This window comes from Hemitrygon akajei, chromosome 2 (genome assembly GCF_048418815.1).
Source record: "Hemitrygon akajei chromosome 2, sHemAka1.3, whole genome shotgun sequence".
Classification (NCBI taxonomy): Eukaryota; Metazoa; Chordata; class Chondrichthyes; order Myliobatiformes; family Dasyatidae; genus Hemitrygon; species Hemitrygon akajei.
The window spans coordinates 197,384,965-197,404,986 of NC_133125.1; the positions used below are offsets into that span (position 1 = coordinate 197,384,965).

Below are 20,022 nucleotides of genomic sequence, written 5' to 3' on the forward strand. Positions count from 1 at the left end.
TCCATTTCCCTCTATAGATGCTACCTGACACGCTGAGATTCTCCAGCCTGTTACCGTCACGTGTCCCGCCTCCCTCTCCCGGTCACCACCACTTGTCCCACTTCACCTGTCTCGGGGCGGGTGGACTTTAGCACCCGGGGGAGCTCAGGACCCGTCGCCCGCGGTTGCTGCTAAATCCGCAGTGTTACTGTTCCGTGGACGAATGCGGTGAACGGGTTAAAATTAATGGACCGATAATTCTCACAACGTGTTTATTTCATTCTCCGCACATTTATATTTACACTGACTTACTCCTGATGCCGGTCCCGGACCCGACCCGTTTACAGACCCGGAGCGGAACCGGAGCAGATTCTCAGACACAGGTTTGTATATACAGTCCAGAAGAAAGGATAAAGTTTGTCCGTGAATTTATTCCCAGTGAAGGTGTAGAGATGGGACTTGGTCTCTGCGTTGTAAAATGAAACTATCCCGGACTCGTAACTGAGATAAACTCCCACCCTCCCGGGGATGGGACCGGCAGGGAGACGGGACTCAGGGGAGGTGAGAACCCACATCATGTCATCACGACGCCCGATGATCCAGAAACCGTTCTCCGGACTCTTTCTGAGTTCTCCCTTCCTGTCCACAGACTCTGCGGCGACTCCCAGGCCCCAGTACCGATTCCCCGTCATCTCCACCTCCCAGTAATGTCTCCCTGATGTGAATCCTTCCGATCCCAGGACACAAGGCCGGATTGTGAACCTCTTCCCGGTGTCAGGGAGATCCCTCCGGGTCCCGGTGTATCTCACACTCTTCCGATCCTCAGACACCTCGAGCTTCGGATTCGCCGTTTCCACATCCAGGGTGAAAGAGACTGGGGGGAGAAGCAGAGAATTAGAGAGTCCCCGGGACTGGGGGTAGACTCGGGCAGCGCGGCCCCGGGGATCGGGTGGGGGGGGGGGTGGAAACTCGGGCAGCTCGGCCCGGGGGATCGGGAGGAGAAGCAGAGAATTAGAGAGTCCCCGGGAATCGGGGGAAGACTCGGGCAGCGCGGCCCGGGGGATCGGGAGGAGACTCGGACAGCGGGAGAGGCCGCTGGGCAGTCGGACAGTCCGGTGGCGACAGGAACCTTTCCCGGGGATTTACCCAAACACAGCGGATGGACAACCAGCACCTTCCCGAGGGTTTACCTCCGGATTGGAGAGCAGGATTTTCTGAACAACACAGGGATACCGCAGGGATGGAAAGAGAGGGTCAAAGAAGCTCTTCGGCCCAACTTGCTTTAATGAGCTCGTTGCATTTTCCTATTATTCCTTCACACCTTTCTTAGCCAGGTACCTGGAAAGATGTATTTTGAAACTGTGCCCACCTCTTTGAGGCTTTGAGGAAAGAGAAGCAGAATAAAGGGTGTAAAGGTAGTAAGGTAGAAGGGCTAAAGTGTGTGTACTTGAATGCAAGAAGCATCAGGAACAAAGGTGATGAACTGAGAGCTTGGATACATACATGGAATTATGATGTAGTGGCCATTACGGAGACTTGGCTGGCACCACGGCAGGAATGGATTCTCAATATTCCTGGATTTCAGTGCTTTAAAAGGGATAGAGAGGGGGGAAAGGGGAGGAGGGGTGGCGTTACTGGTCAGGGATACTATTACAGCTGCAGAAAGGGTGGGTAATGTAGCAGGATCCTCTTTTGAGTCAGTATGGGTGGAAGTCAGGAACAGGAAGGGAGCAGTTACTCTACTGGGGGTATTCTATAGGCCCCTGGTAGCAGCAGAGATACTGAGGAGCAGATTTTAGAAAGGTGCAAAAATAACAGGGTTGTTATCATGGGCGACTTTAACTTCTCTAATATTGATTGGCACTTGATTAGTTCCAAGGGTTTAGATGGGGCAGAGTTTGTTAAGTGTGTCCAGGATGGATTCCTGTCACAGTATGTTGACAGGCCGACTAGGGGGAATACCATACTAGATCGAGTATTAGGCAATGAACCGGGTCAGGTCACAGATCTGTCAGTGGGTGAGCATCTGGGGGGCAGTGATCATCGCTCCCTGGCCTTTAGCATTATCATGGAAAAGGATAGAATCAGAGAGGACAGGGAAATTTTTAATTGGGGAAAGGCAAATTATGAAGCTATAAGACTAGAACTTGCGGGTGTGAATTGGGATGATGTTTTTGCAGGGAAATGTACTGTGGACATGTGGTCGATGTTTAAGGATCTCTTGCAGAATGTTAGGGATAAATTTGTGCAGGTGAAGAAGATAAAGAATGGTAGGGTGAAGGAACCATGGGTGACAAGTGAGGTGGAAAATCTAGTCAGGTGGAAGAAGGCAGCATACATGAGGTTTAGGAAGCAAGGATCAGATGGGTAGCAAGAAAGAAGCTTAAGTAGGGGCTGAGAGGAGCAATAAGGGGGCATGAGAAGGCCTTGGTGAGTAGGGTAAAGGAAAACCCCAAGGCATTCTTCAATTATGTGAAGAACAAAAGGATGACAGGAGTAAAGGTAGGACCGATTAGAGATAAAAGTGGGAAGATGTGCCTGGAGGCTGTGGAAGTGAGCGAGGTCCTCAATGAATACTTCTCTTCGGTATTCACCAATGAGAGGGAACTTGATGATGGTGAGGACAATATGAGTGAGGTTGATGTTCTGGAGCATGTTGATATTAAGATAGAGGAGGTATTGGAGTTCTTAGAATACATTAGGATGGCTAAGTCCCTGGGGCCTGACGGAATATTCCCCAGGCTGCTCACGAGGCGACGGAAGAGATTGCTGAGCCACTGGCTAGGATCTTTAAGTCCTCGTTGTCCACGGGAATGGTACTGGAGGATTGGAGGGAGGCAAATGTTGTCCCCTTGTTCTAAAAAGGTAGTAGGGATAGTCCAGGTAATTATAGACCAGTGAGCCTTACGTCTGTGGTGGGAAAGCTGTTGGAAAAGATTCTTAGAGATTGGATCTTTGGGCATTTAGAGAATCATGGTCTGATCAGGGACAGTCAGCATGGCTTTGTGAAGGGCAGATCATGCCTAACAAACCTGATAGAGTTCTTTGAGGAGGTGACCAGGTATACAGATGAGGGTAGTGCAGTGGATGTGATCTACATGGATTTTAGTAAGGCATTTGACAAGGTTCCACATGGTAGGTTTATTCAGAAAGTCAGAAGGCATGGGATCCAGGGAAGTTTGGCCAGGTGGATTCAGAATTGGCTTGCGTGCAGAAAGCAGAGGGCTGTGGTGGAGGGAGTACATTCAGATTGGAGGGTTGTGACTAGTGGTGTCCCACAGGGATCTGTTCTGCGACCTCTACTTTTTGCGACTTGTATTAACGACCTGGATGTGGGGGTAGAAGGGTGGGTTGGCAAGTTTGCAGACGACACAAAGGTTGGTGGTGTTGTAGATAGTGTAGAGGATTGTTGAAGATTGCAGAGAGATATTGATAGGATGCAGAAGTGGGCTGAGAAGTGGCAGATGGAGTTCAACCCGGAGAAGTGTGAGGTGGTACACTTTGGAAGGACCAACTCCAAGGCAGAGTACAAAGTAAATGGCTGAATACTTGGTAGTGTGGAGGTGCAGAGAGATCTGGGGGTACATGTCCACAGATCCCTGAAAGTTGCCTCACAGGTAGATAGGGTAGTTAAGAAAGCTTATGGAGTGTTAGCTTTCATAAGTTGAGGGATAGAGTTTAAGAGTCGCGGGGTAAGGATGCATCTGTATAAATCTCTGGTTAGGCCACACTTGGAGTACTGTGTCCAGTTCTGGTTGCCTCACTATAGGAAGGATGTGGAAGCATTGGAAAGGGTACAGAGGAGATTTACCAGGATGCTGCCTGGTTTAGAGAGTATGGATTATGATCAGAGATTAAGGGAGCTAGGGCTTTACTCTTTGGAGAGAAGGAGGATGAGAGGAGACATGATAGAGGTGTACAAGATATTAAGAGGAATAGACAGAGTGGACAGCCAGCGCCTCTTCCCCAGGGCACCACTGCTCAGTACAAGAGGACATGGCTTTAAGGTAAGGGGAGGGAAGTTCAAGGGGGATATTAGAGGAAGGTTTTTCACTCAGAGAGTGGTTGGTCCGTGGAATGCACTGCCTGATTCAGTGGTGGAGGCAGATACACTAGTGAAGTTTAATAGACTGCTAGGCAAGTATATGGAAGAATTTAAGTTGGGGGTTATATGCTCTCCTGTCCCAGTCACTTCCTTGTAAATCTGTTTTGCTCCCTCCCCAGTGGAATGTCATCCCTCCTGTATGAAGGTAACCAGCACTGTACACACTGCTCCAAATGTGGCCGGAACAACGTCTTGTACACACGGAACAGGAATCCCAGCTCCTGTACTCAGTATTCTGACCGATAAAGACAAGCACTCACCCCGTCTCTCTCTGTTTCTCATGGAGGGAAAATACAAAAAAACTGAGGAGCAAAGGGACTTAGAAATCCCTGTAAAGTACGGATGTAATGTTAAAATTTATAAAGCGCTGGTGGGGCCTCACTTGAAGTATTGTGAAGTATTATGTGAGAAAGGATTGGTACTGAAACTGGGGAGTGTTCAAAGGGGTTTCACAAAAATGATTCCAGGATCGAATGGCTTGTCATATGAAGAGCGTTTGGTGGCTCTGGGTCTGTATTCACTGGAATTCAGATGAATGATGAGAGACCTCATTGAAACCTATCGAACGGTTAAAGTGGATGTGGAGAGGATGTTTCCTATCGAGGGAGAGTCTAACACCAGAGGACAGAGCCTCAGAACAGAGGGGCGTCCTTTTAGAATGGAGAATTTCTTTACCCAGAGAGTGGTGAATCTGGAATTCTTTGCCACAGGCAGCTGTGGAGGCCAAGATTTTATGTATGATTAAGACAGAGAGTGATAGATCCTGCCAAAGGGTCTCAGCCTGAAACACTGACTGTACTGTTTTCCACAGATGCTGCCTGGCCTGCTGAGTTCCTCCAGCGTTTTGTGTGTGTTGTCTTGACAGATTTCTGATTGGTCAGGGTACCAAAGGATACGGGAAGAAGACGGGAGAGTGGGTCTGAGAGGAAAATTGGATCAGCATGATGGGATAGTAGAGCAGACGATGGGCCAAATGGCCCAATTCTGCTCCTATATCTTATGCTCATATGGTCTTATCTGAGGGGTGAGTGTATTGAACAGTGAGTGGGTGATGTTGGGAATTCGAAAGATACCCCATCCTCTGAGGGTCCACCCCATCCTGAGACAGTGACCCCTGACCCTTGACTCCTCAGACAGGGGAAACATCCTCCCTGCATCCCGTCTGTTCAGCCCGGGAAGAGTTTTGTGTTTCCCCGAGATCTCCTCTCATTCTTCGAAACAGGGAACAGAGAACAGGAACAGGCCCTTCATTCAATGGGACAGAGACTGATTGATGTCAGCATCAATTCCACATCTGTACCAGTTCCCCAAGATCTCAATTCCTCCATCTTTCAAAATCTTTCTCTAACTCCACCTTAAACATATCCAATAATCAGGCCTCACACAATCTGCTGGAGGAACTCAGGGGGTCGAGCAGCATCTGTGGGAGGAAAGGGACTGTCGACGTTTCGTGCCAAAGTCAGGACTGGAGAGGGTGACGGCCGGTAGAGAGAGGAGTAGGGGAGTGATGAGACGAGACTGAGGTGACTGTGGACTGAGGAGGGGTGGAGGATGATGAGGAGTCTGAGGTGACTGTGGACTGAGGAGGGTTGAGGGATGATGAGATGAGTCTGAGGTGACTGTGGACTGAGGAGGGTGACGGATGATGAGACGACTCTGAGGTGACTGTGGACTGAGGAGGGTGAGGGATGATGAGACAAGTCTGAGGTGACTGTGCACTGAGGAGGGGTGAGGGATGAGGAGTCGAGTCTGAGGTGACTGTGGACTGAGGAGGGGTGAGGGATGATGAGAAGAGTCTGAGGTGACTGTGGACTGAGGAGGGGTGAGGGATGATGAGGAGTCTGAGGTCACTGTGGACTGAGGAGGGGTGAGGGATAATGAGACGAGTCTGAGGTGACTGTGGACTGAGGAGGGGTGAGGGATGATGAGACGAGTCCGAGGTGACTGTGCACTGAGGAGGGGTGAGGGATGAGGAGGGGTGAGGGATGAGGAGTCGAGTCTGAGGTGACTGTGGACTGAGGAGGGGTGAGGGATGATGAGGAGTCTGAGGTAACTGTGGACTGAGGAGGGGTGAGGGATGATGAGACGAGTCTGAGGTGACTGTGCACTGAGGAGGGGTGAGGGATGATGAGACGAGTCTGTGGTGACTGTGAACTGAGAGGGTTGAGGGATGATGAGACGAGTCTGAGGTGACTGTGCACTGAGGAGGGGTGAGGGATGAGGAGTCGAGTCTGAGGTGACTGTGGACTGAGGAGGGGTGAGGGATGATGAGAAGAGTCTGAGGTGACTGTGGACTGAGGAGGGGTGAGGGATGATGAGGAGTCTGAGGTCACTGTGGACTGAGGAGGGGTGAGGGATAATGAGACGAGTCTGAGGTGACTGTGGACTGAGGAGGGGTGAGGGATGATGAGACGAGTCCGAGGTGACTGTGCACTGAGGAGGGGTGAGGGATGAGGAGGGGTGAGGGATGAGGAGTCGAGTCTGAGGTGACTGTGGACTGAGGAGGGGTGAGGGATGATGAGGAGTCTGAGGTAACTGTGGACTGAGGAGGGGTGAGGGATGATGAGACGAGTCTGAGGTGACTGTGCACTGAGGAGGGGTGGGGGATGATGAGACGAGTCTGTGGTGACTGTGAACTGAGAGGGTTGAGGGATGATGAGACGAGTCTGAGGTGACTGTGGACAGAGGAGGGGTGAGGGAAGATGAGACGTGTCTGAGGTTACTGTGGACTGAGGAGGGTGAGGGATGATGAGGAGTCTGAGGTAACTGTGGACTGAGGAGGGGTGAGGGGTGATGAGACGAGTCTGTGGTGACTGTGGACTGAGGAGGGGTGAGGGATGATGAGACAAGTCTGTGGTGACTGTGGACTGAGAGGGTTGAGGGATGATGAGTTGAGTCTGAGGTGACTGTGGACTGAGGAGGGTGAGGGATGATGAGACGAGTCTGAGGTGACTGTGGACTGAGGACGGGTGAGTGATGATCAAATGATTCTGAGGTGACTGTGGACTGAGGAGGGGTGAGGGACGATGTGACGAGTCTGAGGTGACTGTGGACTGGGGAGGGTGAGGGATGATGAGACGAGTCTGAGGTGACTGTGTACTGATGAGGGGTGAGGGATGATGAGATGAGTCTGGGGAGACTGTGGACTGAGGAGGGGTGAGGGATGATGAGACGAGTGTGAGGTGACTGTGGACTGAGGAGTGGTGAGGGATGATGAGGAGTCTGAGGTGACTGTGGACTAAGGAGGGTGAGGCATGATGAGGAGTCTGAGGTGAATGTGGACTGGGGAGGAGGGATGATGAGACGAGTCTGAGGTGACTGTGGACTGAGGAGGGATGAGGGATGATGAGACGAGTCTGAGGTGACTGTGGACTGAGGAGTGGGGAGGGATGATGAGGAGTCTGAGGTGCCTGTGGACTGAGGAGGGTGAGGGATGATGTGACGAGTCAGAGGAGACTGTGGACTGAGGAGCGGTGAGGGATGATGTGACGAGTCAGAGGAGACTGTGGACTGAGGAGCGGTGAGGGATGATGAGACGAGTCTGAGGTGACTGTGGACTGAGGAGTGGGGAGGGATGATGAGGAGTCTGAGGTGACTGTGGACTGAGGAGGGGTGAGGGATGATGAGACGATTCTGAGGTGACTGTGGACTGAGGATGGGTGAGGGATGATGAGGAGTCTGAGGTGACTGTGGACTGAAGAGAGGTGGAGGATGATGAGGTGTCTTTGGTGACTGTGGACTGAGGAGAGGTGGAGGATGATGAGGAGTCTGAGGTGACTGTGGACTGAGGAGGGGTGAGGGATGATGAGACGATTCTGAGGTGACTGTAGACTGAGGAGGGGTGAGGGATGATGTGACGAGTCTGAGGTGACTGTGGACTGAGGAGGGATGAGGGATGATGAGACGAGTCTGAGGTGACTGTGGACTGAGGAGTGGGGAGGGATGATGTGATGAGTCAGAGGTGACTGTGGACTGAGGAGAGGTGGAGGATGATGAGGTGTCTTTGGTGACTGTGGACTGAGGAGAGGTGGAGGATGATGAGGAGTCTGAGGTGACTGTGGACTGAGGAGGGGTGAGGGATGATGAGACGATTCTGAGGTGACTGTAGACTGAGGAGGGGTGAGGGATGATGTGACGATTCTGAGGTGACTGTGGACTGAGGATGGGTGAGGGATGATGAGGAGTCTGAGGTGACTGTGGACTGAAGAGAGGTGGAGGATGATGAGGTGTCTTTGGTGACTGTGGACTGAGGAGAGGTGGAGGATGATGAGGAGTCTGAGGTGACTGTGGACTGAGGAGGGGTGAGGGATGATGAGACGATTCTGAGGTGACTGTAGACTGAGGAGGGGTGAGGGATGATGAGACGATTCTGAGGTGACTGTGGACTGAGGATGGGTGAGGGATGATGAGGAGTCTGAGGTGACTGTGGACTGAAGAGAGGTGGAGGATGATGAGGTGTCTTTGGTGACTGTGGACTGAGGAGAGGTGGAGGATGATGAGGAGTCTGAGGTGACTGTGGACTGAGGAGGGGTGAGGGATGATGAGACGATTCTGAGGTGACTGTAGACTGAGGAGGGGTGAGGGATGATGTGACGAGTCTGAGGTGACTGTGGACTGAGGAGGGATGAGGGATGATGAGACGAGTCTGAGGAGACTGTGGACTGAGGAGCGGTGAGGGATGATGTGATGAGTCAGAGGTGACTGTGGACTGAGGAGAGGTGGAGGATGATGAGGTGTCTTTGGTGACTGTGGACTGAGGAGAGGTGGAGGATGATGAGGAGTCTGAGGTGACTGTGGACTGAGGAGGGGTGAGGGATGATGAGACGATTCTGAGGTGACTGTAGACTGAGGAGGGGTGAGGGATGATGTGACGAGTCTGAGGTGACTGTGGACTGAGGAGGGATGAGGGATGATGAGACGAGTCTGAGGTGACTGTGGACTGAGGAGTGGGGAGGGATGATGAGGAGTCTGAGGTGCCTGTGGACTGAGGAGGGTGAGGGATGATGTGACGAGTCAGAGGAGACTGTGGACTGAGGAGCGGTGAGGGATGATGTGATGAGTCAGAGGTGACTGTGGACTGAGGAGAGGTGGAGGATGATGAGGAGTCTGAGGTGACTGTGGACTGAGGAGGGGTGAGGGATGATGAGACGATTCTGAGGTGACTGTGGACTGAGGATGGGTGAGGGATGATGAGGAGTCTGAGGTGACTGTGGACTGAGGAGAGGTGGAGGATGATGAGGAGTCTGAGGTGACTGTGGACTGAGGAGGGGTGAGGGATGATGAGACGATTTTGAGGTGACTGTAGACTGAGGAGGGGTGAGGGATGATGTGACGAGTCAGAGGAGACTGTGGACTGAGGAGCGGTGAGGGATGATGTGATGAGTCAGAGGTGACTGTGGACTGAGGAGAGGTGGAGGATGATGAGGAGTCTGAGGTGACTGTGGACTGAGGAGGGGTGAGGGATGATGAGACGATTCTGAGGTGACTGTGGACTGAGGATGGGTGAGGGATGATGAGGAGTCTGAGGTGACTGTGGACTGAGGAGAGGTGGAGGATGATGAGGAGTCTGAGGTGACTGTGGACTGAGGAGGGGTGAGGGATGATGAGACGATTCTGAGGTGACTGTGGACTGAGGAGGGGTGAGGGATGATGAGACGATTCTGAGGTGACTGTAGACTGAGGAGGGGTGAGGGATGATGTGACGAGTCTGAGGTGACTGTGGACTGAGGAGGGATGAGGGATGATGAGACGAGTCTGAGGTGACTGTGGACTGAGGAGTGGGGAGGGATGATGAGGAGTCTGAGGTGCCTGTGGACTGAGGAGGGTGAGGGATGATGTGACGAGTCAGAGGAGACTGTGGACTGAGGAGCGGTGAGGGATGATGTGATGAGTCAGAGGTGACTGTGGACTGAGGAGAGGTGGAGGATGATGAGGTGTCTTTGGTGACTGTGGACTGAGGAGAGGTGGAGGATGATGAGGAGTCTGAGGTGACTGTGGACTGAGGAGGGGTGAGGGATGATGAGACGATTCTGAGGTGACTGTAGACTGAGGAGGGGTGAGGGATGATGTGACGAGTCTGAGGTGACTGTGGACTGAGGAGGGATGAGGGATGATGAGACGAGTCTGAGGTGACTGTGGACTGAGGAGTGGGGAGGGATGATGAGGAGTCTGAGGTGCCTGTGGACTGAGGAGGGTGAGGGATGATGTGACGAGTCAGAGGAGACTGTGGACTGAGGAGCGGTGAGGGATGATGTGATGAGTCAGAGGTGACTGTGGACTGAGGAGAGGTGGAGGATGATGAGGAGTCTGAGGTGACTGTGGACTGAGGAGGGGTGAGGGATGATGAGACGATTTTGAGGTGACTGTAGACTGAGGAGGGGTGAGGGATGATGTGACGAGTCAGAGGTGACTGTGGACTGAGGAGAGGTGGAGGATGATGAGGAGTCTGAGGTGACTGTGGACTGAGGAGGGGTGAGGGATGATGAGACGATTCTGAGGTGACTGTGGACTGAGGAGGGGTGAGGGATGATGAGGAGTCTGAGGTGAATGTGGACTGAGGAGAGGTGGAGGATGATGAGGAGTCTGAGGTGACTGTGGACTGAGGAGGGGTGAGGGATGATGAGACGATTCTGAGGTGACTGTGGACTGAGGAGGGTTGAGGGATGATGAGACGAGTCTGAGGTGACTGTAGACTGAGGAGGGCTGAGGGATGATGAGACGAGTCTGAGGTGACTATGGACTGAGGAGGGGTGAGGGATGATGAGATGAGTCTGAGGTGATTGTGGACTGAGGAGGGGAGAGGGCTGATGAGGAGTCTGAGGTGACTGTGGGCTGAGGAGGGGTGAGGGATGAGGAAACAAGTCTGAGGTGACTATGGACTGAGGAGGGGTGAGGGATGATGAGACGAGTCTGAGTTGATTGTGGACTGAGGATGGGTGAAGGATGAAGAGGAGTCTGAGGTGACTGTGGACTGAGGAGGGGTGAGGGATGATGAGGAGTCTGAGGTGACTGTGGACTGAGGAGGGGTGAGGGATGATGAGATGAGTCTGAGGTGACTGTGGACTGAGGAGGGGTGAGGGATGATGAGACGAGTCTGAGTTGATTGTGGACTGAGGATGGGTGAAGGATGAAGAGGAGTCTGAGGTGACTGTGGACTGAGGAGGGGTGAGGGATGATGAGGAGTCTGAGGTGACCGTGGACTGAGGAGGGGTGAGGGATGATGAGACGAGTCTGAGGTGACTGTGGACTGAGGAGGGGTGAGGGATGATGAGACGAGTCTGAGTTGATTGTGGACTGAGGAGGGGTGAGGGATGATGTGACGAGTCTGAGGTGACTGTGGACTGAGGAGGGATGAGGGATGATGAGACGAGTCTGAGGAGACTGTGGACTGAGGAGCGGTGAGGGATGATGTGATGAGTCAGAGGTGACTGTGGACTGAGGAGAGGTGGAGGATGATGAGGTGTCTTTGGTGACTGTGGACTGAGGAGAGGTGGAGGATGATGAGGAGTCTGAGGTGACTGTGGACTGAGGAGGGGTGAGGGATGATGAGACGATTCTGAGGTGACTGTAGACTGAGGAGGGGTGAGGGATGATGTGACGAGTCTGAGGTGACTGTGGACTGAGGAGGGATGAGGGATGATGAGACGAGTCTGAGGTGACTGTGGACTGAGGAGTGGGGAGGGATGATGAGGAGTCTGAGGTGCCTGTGGACTGAGGAGGGTGAGGGATGATGTGACGAGTCAGAGGAGACTGTGGACTGAGGAGCGGTGAGGGATGATGTGATGAGTCAGAGGTGACTGTGGACTGAGGAGAGGTGGAGGATGATGAGGAGTCTGAGGTGACTGTGGACTGAGGAGGGGTGAGGGATGATGAGACGATTCTGAGGTGACTGTGGACTGAGGATGGGTGAGGGATGATGAGGAGTCTGAGGTGACTGTGGACTGAGGAGAGGTGGAGGATGATGAGGAGTCTGAGGTGACTGTGGACTGAGGAGGGGTGAGGGATGATGAGACGATTTTGAGGTGACTGTAGACTGAGGAGGGGTGAGGGATGATGTGACGAGTCAGAGGAGACTGTGGACTGAGGAGCGGTGAGGGATGATGTGATGAGTCAGAGGTGACTGTGGACTGAGGAGAGGTGGAGGATGATGAGGAGTCTGAGGTGACTGTGGACTGAGGAGGGGTGAGGGATGATGAGACGATTCTGAGGTGACTGTGGACTGAGGATGGGTGAGGGATGATGAGGAGTCTGAGGTGACTGTGGACTGAGGAGAGGTGGAGGATGATGAGGAGTCTGAGGTGACTGTGGACTGAGGAGGGGTGAGGGATGATGAGACGATTCTGAGGTGACTGTGGACTGAGGAGGGGTGAGGGATGATGAGACGATTCTGAGGTGACTGTAGACTGAGGAGGGGTGAGGGATGATGTGACGAGTCTGAGGTGACTGTGGACTGAGGAGGGATGAGGGATGATGAGACGAGTCTGAGGTGACTGTGGACTGAGGAGTGGGGAGGGATGATGAGGAGTCTGAGGTGCCTGTGGACTGAGGAGGGTGAGGGATGATGTGACGAGTCAGAGGAGACTGTGGACTGAGGAGCGGTGAGGGATGATGTGATGAGTCAGAGGTGACTGTGGACTGAGGAGAGGTGGAGGATGATGAGGTGTCTTTGGTGACTGTGGACTGAGGAGAGGTGGAGGATGATGAGGAGTCTGAGGTGACTGTGGACTGAGGAGGGGTGAGGGATGATGAGACGATTCTGAGGTGACTGTAGACTGAGGAGGGGTGAGGGATGATGTGACGAGTCTGAGGTGACTGTGGACTGAGGAGGGATGAGGGATGATGTGATGAGTCAGAGGTGACTGTGGACTGAGGAGAGGTGGAGGATGATGAGGAGTCTGAGGTGACTGTGGACTGAGGAGGGGTGAGGGATGATGAGACGATTCTGAGGTGACTGTGGACTGAGGATGGGTGAGGGATGATGAGGAGTCTGAGGTGACTGTGGACTGAGGAGAGGTGGAGGATGATGAGGAGTCTGAGGTGACTGTGGACTGAGGAGGGGTGAGGGATGATGAGACGATTTTGAGGTGACTGTAGACTGAGGAGGGGTGAGGGATGATGTGACGAGTCAGAGGTGACTGTGGACTGAGGAGAGGTGGAGGATGATGAGGAGTCTGAGGTGACTGTGGACTGAGGAGGGGTGAGGGATGATGAGACGATTCTGAGGTGACTGTGGACTGAGGAGGGGTGAGGGATGATGAGGAGTCTGAGGTGAATGTGGACTGAGGAGAGGTGGAGGATGATGAGGAGTCTGAGGTGACTGTGGACTGAGGAGGGGTGAGGGATGATGAGACGATTCTGAGGTGACTGTGGACTGAGGAGGGTTGAGGGATGATGAGACGAGTCTGAGGTGACTGTAGACTGAGGAGGGCTGAGGGATGATGAGACGAGTCTGAGGTGACTATGGACTGAGGAGGGGTGAGGGATGATGAGATGAGTCTGAGGTGATTGTGGACTGAGGAGGGGAGAGGGCTGATGAGGAGTCTGAGGTGACTGTGGGCTGAGGAGGGGTGAGGGATGAGGAAACAAGTCTGAGGTGACTATGGACTGAGGAGGGGTGAGGGATGATGAGACGAGTCTGAGTTGATTGTGGACTGAGGATGGGTGAAGGATGAAGAGGAGTCTGAGGTGACTGTGGACTGAGGAGGGGTGAGGGATGATGAGGAGTCTGAGGTGACTGTGGACTGAGGAGGGGTGAGGGATGATGAGATGAGTCTGAGGTGACTGTGGACTGAGGAGGGGTGAGGGATGATGAGACGAGTCTGAGTTGATTGTGGACTGAGGATGGGTGAAGGATGAAGAGGAGTCTGAGGTGACTGTGGACTGAGGAGGGGTGAGGGATGATGAGGAGTCTGAGGTGACCGTGGACTGAGGAGGGGTGAGGGATGATGAGACGAGTCTGAGGTGACTGTGGACTGAGGAGGGGTGAGGGATGATGAGACGAGTCTGAGTTGATTGTGGACTGAGGATGGGTGAGGGATGATGAGGAGTCTGAGGTGACTGTGGACTGAGGAGGGGTGAGGGATGATGAGGAGTCTGAGGTGACCGTGGACTGAGGAGGGGTGAGGGATGATGAGACGAGTCTGAGGTGACTGTGGACTGAGGAGGGGTGAGGGATGATGAGGAGTCTGAGGTGACCGTGGACTGAGGAGGGGTGAGGGATGATGAGGAGTCTGAGGTGACTGTGGACTGAGGAGGGGTGAGGTTTGATGAGCAGGTTGCTCCGGGTAGGGGAGCGGTGGGGATGTGGGCTGGAGTTGGGAGACATTGGGAAGTGAATGATAGATGAAGCCAGACACAGAGACAAAACGGTGAGAGGAAGATTGACGAAGTTTTGGGGGAGGGTGGGGGAGTCTGAGCTGATGATGGGAACCATTAGGGGAGAGATGAATGGCAGATGAAACCTGAACCAGGTGGGGAGGTGAAAAGCCTGTGGGTGAACTGTGTGTGGAGGGGGAACTCGAAGGTGGAGGGGATGAAGAGGGTCCATTTGCCCCTTTCTATAACCCCAACCTCCTCAGACCCTCATTAGGACAGGGGATTCATTTACGGGGACCCTGGAAGATACATTTGCTTTGCATTCAGCCACAGCTGATGTCCCAGATTATTGGAAGGTGGCTGATGTTGTGCATTTCGTTAATGGGGCTGGAAGATCACTCCAGGGAACTCCAGGACACTGAGCCTAACGTCAGTGGTTGGGAAGTTTCTGAGGACAGGATCGAACAACATTTGGAAAGACAAGGATGACGTTGTGCTCGGGAAATCACGTCTCACAAATCTGATTGAGTTGTTTGAAGAGGTGACGGAGGATTGTCCAGGTCAGGGTGGTAGACATTGTTCACATGGACTTCACCAAGGCCGTTGACATCGAGGGTAGACCACACTCGGAGTACTGTGTGCATTCCTGGTTCCCGGACTATGGGACGGATGTCATCACACTGGACAGGAAGCTGTGAGAGTGGTTAAGCTGGGGCTATTTCCCTGGAGTGTAGGGGTGACCCCTGGTCAAAGTATATAAAATCATAGGGGGCATAGATAACGTGTCTTTTTCCAGAATAAGGTGTCTAAAACCAGTTGGCATAGATTTAAGGTGAGAGGGGAATGATTTATAAGGGATCTTTATCCCCTTCCCACAGACCCACTCCCCTCACAGCCCCTCATCACCCACACACTCCACTCTCTGTCTGGATGCAGGGTTTTTCATTAAGGATCAGTTTAATAGATACAGAGGGGAATCGGCCCTTCCAGCCCTTCGAACCACACCACACAGCAACCCCCTGATTTAATCCCAGACGCATCATGGGAGAATTTACAATGACCGACCAACTGGTACATCTCTGGACTGTGGGAGGAAACCGGAGCAGAAGGAGGAAACCCACACGGTCCCGGGGAGAATGTACAAACTCCGTGCGGGCAGCAGTGGGAATTGAACCCTTGTCACCTGTACTGTGAAGCTTTGTGCTAACCACTGCACTACCGTGCCACTCCACCTGGAGTCACAGGAGATGGGAGAGGCCCTCAGTGTATTTCCCGGAGACATGAGTATGCAAGATAATGAATAATGAATAGACCAGAGGAGCATAAGATATAGGAGCAGAATTAGGCCATTCAGCCCATCGAGTCTGCTCTGCTGTTCCATCGTGGCCTATCCCAGATTCCACTCAAACCCACTACATCTGCCCTCTCCATAAACTGACCAATCAGAAAACGATCAATTTTCACTTTAAATATACCCACCGTCTGGTCCTCCACAGCTCTCTGTGGCAGAATATTCCACAGATTCACTACACTCTGACTAAAAAACAATTCCTCCTCAACTCTGTTCTAAAGGGTCACCCCTCAATTATGAGGCTGTGCCCTCGAGTTCTGGACACTCCCACCATAGGAAACATCCTCTCCACATCCACCCTATCGAGTACTTTCAACATTCGGTAGGTTTCATGAGATTCCCCTGCATCCTCCTAAATTCCAGTGAGTACAGGCCCAAAGCTGACAAACACTCCCCGTGTGTTAACCCTTTAACTACTGGAATCATCCTCGTGAACCTTCTCTGGACTGTACATATCCTGTCCAAGATATGGGGCCCAAAACTGTTGACAATACTCCAAGTGCAGCCTGACTAGTGTCTTATAAAGGCTCAGCATTATCTCCTTGTTTTTATATTCTAATCCCCTTGAAATGAACGCCAATGTAACATGCTGTAAGGTTGCTGTAACATGCTGCTGACGTAATGGCTTCTCTGTAGCAGAAATGTTTGGGTTATGACTGGAGATAACAGGGTTTGAAATGCAGAGACTATCCAATGAGAGAAATTTTGTTCTTTCTTGTGATTCTGGAGAAGAGATTTTCGCGGTCTTTTGTCAGGGAGAGATTAGGAGAGAAGATGTGAACGGAGAGAGTTGGTAGACCGCTGGATGGAGTGGACTTGGAGTGAGGGTCCGAAGGTGAGTGACAATCGGAGGAGGTCGATGGTGGACAACTGGCTTATCAGTGAGCTCCAGAGTTGTGCATTAGACTGTTTCATGAGAAGCGGCCCTTTTTCTTTTCCTTGTTTCCTTTAGTAACCATATAGTCAAATTAAGAATTATAAAGCTCAATTGTTTAATGGCATATTCTGTACTGTTTGTTATTACGGGGTACTGATTTGTAACAGGAACACATCACGCAGTATCCACCCAAATGATATTTCTTAAGTTTGGCCAGGCTGAGGACTATCACCCCCAATATTAAGCCACTACCTGAAGCGAGAGTTACACCAACATTGCATTTGCCATCCTTACCACAGACTCCACCTGTAAATTAACCTTCGGGGAGTCTTGCATGAGGACCACTAAATCCCTCTGCACCTCTGATGTTTGAATTTTCTTCCCATTTGGATAACAGTCTGCACTATTGTTCCTTTCACCACAATGCATTATCATACACCTGACATTATCATAGACTGTCACCTCTCTTTTACTCTTTATGTATCTGAAAATCTTTTCATATCCTCTTTTATATTATTTTCTAGCTAACGTTCATATTTCATCTTTTCTCTCCTCATTCCTTTTTTCAGTTGCTTTCTGTTGGCGTTTAAAAGATTTCAATGCTCTAACTTATCACTAATTTTTTGCTGTATTCTATGCCCTCTCTTGCTTTTATTTCAAGCCATGTTTGCCTCATTCTCCCTTTAGAATTCTTCTTCATATTTGGGATGTATCTTCCGAATTGCCACCAAAAACTCCAGCCGTTGCTGATCCGCTGTCATCCAACACAAAGCAGCACCCATCATCAGGGACCCCCACCACTCAGGCCATGCTCTCTTCTCACTGCTGCCATTAGGAAGAGGGTACAGGAGCCTCAGGACTCACACCACTGGGTTCAGAAACAGTTATTACCCCTCAACCATCAGGCTCTTGAACCAGAGGGAATAACTACACTCCATTTCACTTGCCCCGTCACTGAACCGTTCCCACAATTGATGGATTCACTGTCAAGGACTCCGCTTCCCAGGTTCCTGATATTTATCAGTATTATTTCTTTTTTGTTGCTTCTTTTTGTGTTTGTTGTCACTGGTTGTCCTCCCTGTTAATGCAATCTTTCATTGCTTCTATTATGGTTATGGGATTTACTGAGTATGCCCGCAAGAAAATGAATCTCATCATTGTATATGATGACACATGTACTTTCATAATAAAATTACTTTGAACTTTGAATCATCCCTGAAGGTGTCTCTTTCCCATCAGCTTTGGCCAGCTCCTGTCTGATGCCTCTGTAATTCCCTTTACTCCACTGTCATACTAATACATCTGACTTTATCTCCTCCCTGTTAATCTGCAGGGTGAATTCTCTCATGTTATGATCACTATACAAGTATTTGGACAGCCAAGGGCTGATTAATGATAGTCAGCATGGCTTTGTGTGTGGTAGATCATGTTTAACGAATCTTGTAGAGTTTATCGAGGAGGTTACCACAAAAGTAGATGAAGGAAGGACTGTGGATGTTGTCTACATGGACTTTAGTAAGGCCTTTGACAAGGTCCCACATGGGAGGTTAGTTTAGAAGGTTCAGACACTAGGTATCCATGGAGAGGTTGTAAACTAGATTCGAAATTGGCTGTGTGGGAGAAGACAGAGAGTGGTAGTGGATGATTGCCTCCCAGACTGGAGGCCAGTGACTAGTGGTGTGCCTCAGGGATCTGTGCTGGGACCATTGTTATTTGTTGCAAGTTTGCTGATGACACTAAGATTGGAGGTGTTGTGGACAGTGAGGAAGGCTTTCAAAGCTTGCAGAGGGATCTGGACCAACTGGAAAAATGGGCTGAAAAATGTGCCGGCTTCTGAAATGATCAAATCTCCATGTCCATTTCCGACACCTCCCTCCCCTTTCTTGATCTCTCTGTCTCCATCTCTGGAGACGGCCTATCTACTGATATCTACTATAAGCCTACAGACTCTCACAGCTACCTGGACTATTCCTCTTCCCACCCTGTCTCTTGCAAAAATGCTATCCCTTTCTCACAATTCCTCCGTCTCTGCCGCATCTGCTCTCAGGATGAGGCTTTTCTTTCCAGGACGAAGGAGATGTCTTCCTTTTTTAAACAAAGGGGCTTCCCTTCGTCCACCATCAACTCTGCTCTCAAACGCATCTCTCCCATTTCCCGCACATCTGCCCTCACCCCATCCACCCACCTCCCCACTTGGGATAGGGTTCCCCTTGTCCTTACCTACCACCCCACCAGCCTCCAGGTCCAACATATAATTCTCTGTAACTTCCGCCACCTCCAACGGGATCCCACTACCAAACACCTTTTTCCCTCCCCCCCTCTTTCTGCTTTTCGCAGGGATCGCTCCCTACGCGATTCCCTTATCCATTCATCCCCCCCATCCCTTCCCACCGATCTCCCTCCTGGCACTTATCCTTGTAAACGGAACAAGTGCTACACCTCCCCTTACACTTCCTCCCTCACCACCATTCAGGGCCCCAGACAGTCCTTACAGGTGAGGCGACACTTCACCTGTGAGTCGGCTGGTGTGATATACTGCGTCCGGTGCTCCCGGTGTGGCCTTTTATATATTGGTGAGACCCAGTGCAGACTGGGAGACCGTTTTGCTGAACACCTACGCTCGGTCCGCCAGTGAAAGCAGGATCTCCCAGTGGCCACACATTTTAATTCCACGTCCCATTCCCATTCTGATATGTCTATCCATGGCCTCCTCTATTGTCAAAATGAATCCAAACTCAGGTTGGAGGAACAACACCTTATATACCGGCTGGGTAGCCTCCAACCTGATGGCATGAACATTGACTTCTCTAACTTCTGTTAATGCCCCTCCTCCCCTTCTTACCCCATCTCTGACATATTTAGTTGTTTGCCTGTTCTCCATCTCCCTCTGGTGCTCCCCCCTCCTCCTTTCTTTCTCCCGAGGCCTCCCGTCCCATGATCCTTTCCCTTCTCCAGCTCTGTATCACTTTCGCCAATCACCTTTCCAGCTCTTAGCTTCATCCCACCCCCTCCGGTCTTCTCCTATCATTTTGCATTTCCCCCTCCCCCCACTACTTTCAAATCTCTTACTATCTTTCCTTTTGGTTAGTCTTGACGAAGGGTCTCGGCCCGAAACGTCGACAGCGCTTCTCCCTATAGATGCTGCCTGGCCTGCTGTGTTCCACCAGCATTTTGTGTGTGTTGTTGTTTGAATTTCCAGCATCTGCAGATTTCCTCGTGTTTGCTCTGTGAAATCTCCATGCAGTCAGATTTGTGGGGAGAGGAGAAATAAAGTGAATGAAAGCTGTAACTGGAGCCTCAGTGAACAACCACAGAAGGTTCACAGGTTACTGGCCACAAATGATCTTGGAATTGAAGGCAGGAGGTGGGGAAACAGAAACAGAGGGGGAGATGGGC

The 20,022-nt window shown here is 51.4% G+C and overlaps 1 protein-coding gene across 1 annotated transcript in view; it reads right to left on the reverse strand.

The window, feature by feature from the left end:
- Positions 1–245: 245 nt before the first annotated feature.
- Positions 246–20,022, reverse strand: part of LOC140719912 (zinc-binding protein A33-like) — a 31,125-nt gene continuing 11,348 nt past the window's right edge. Inside the window, exon 6 of the mRNA XM_073034840.1 lies at positions 246–853. Coding sequence (XP_072890941.1) covers positions 321–853 — 533 coding nt within the window. The 3' untranslated portion in view covers positions 246–320. The remainder of the gene's footprint in view (positions 854–20,022) is intronic.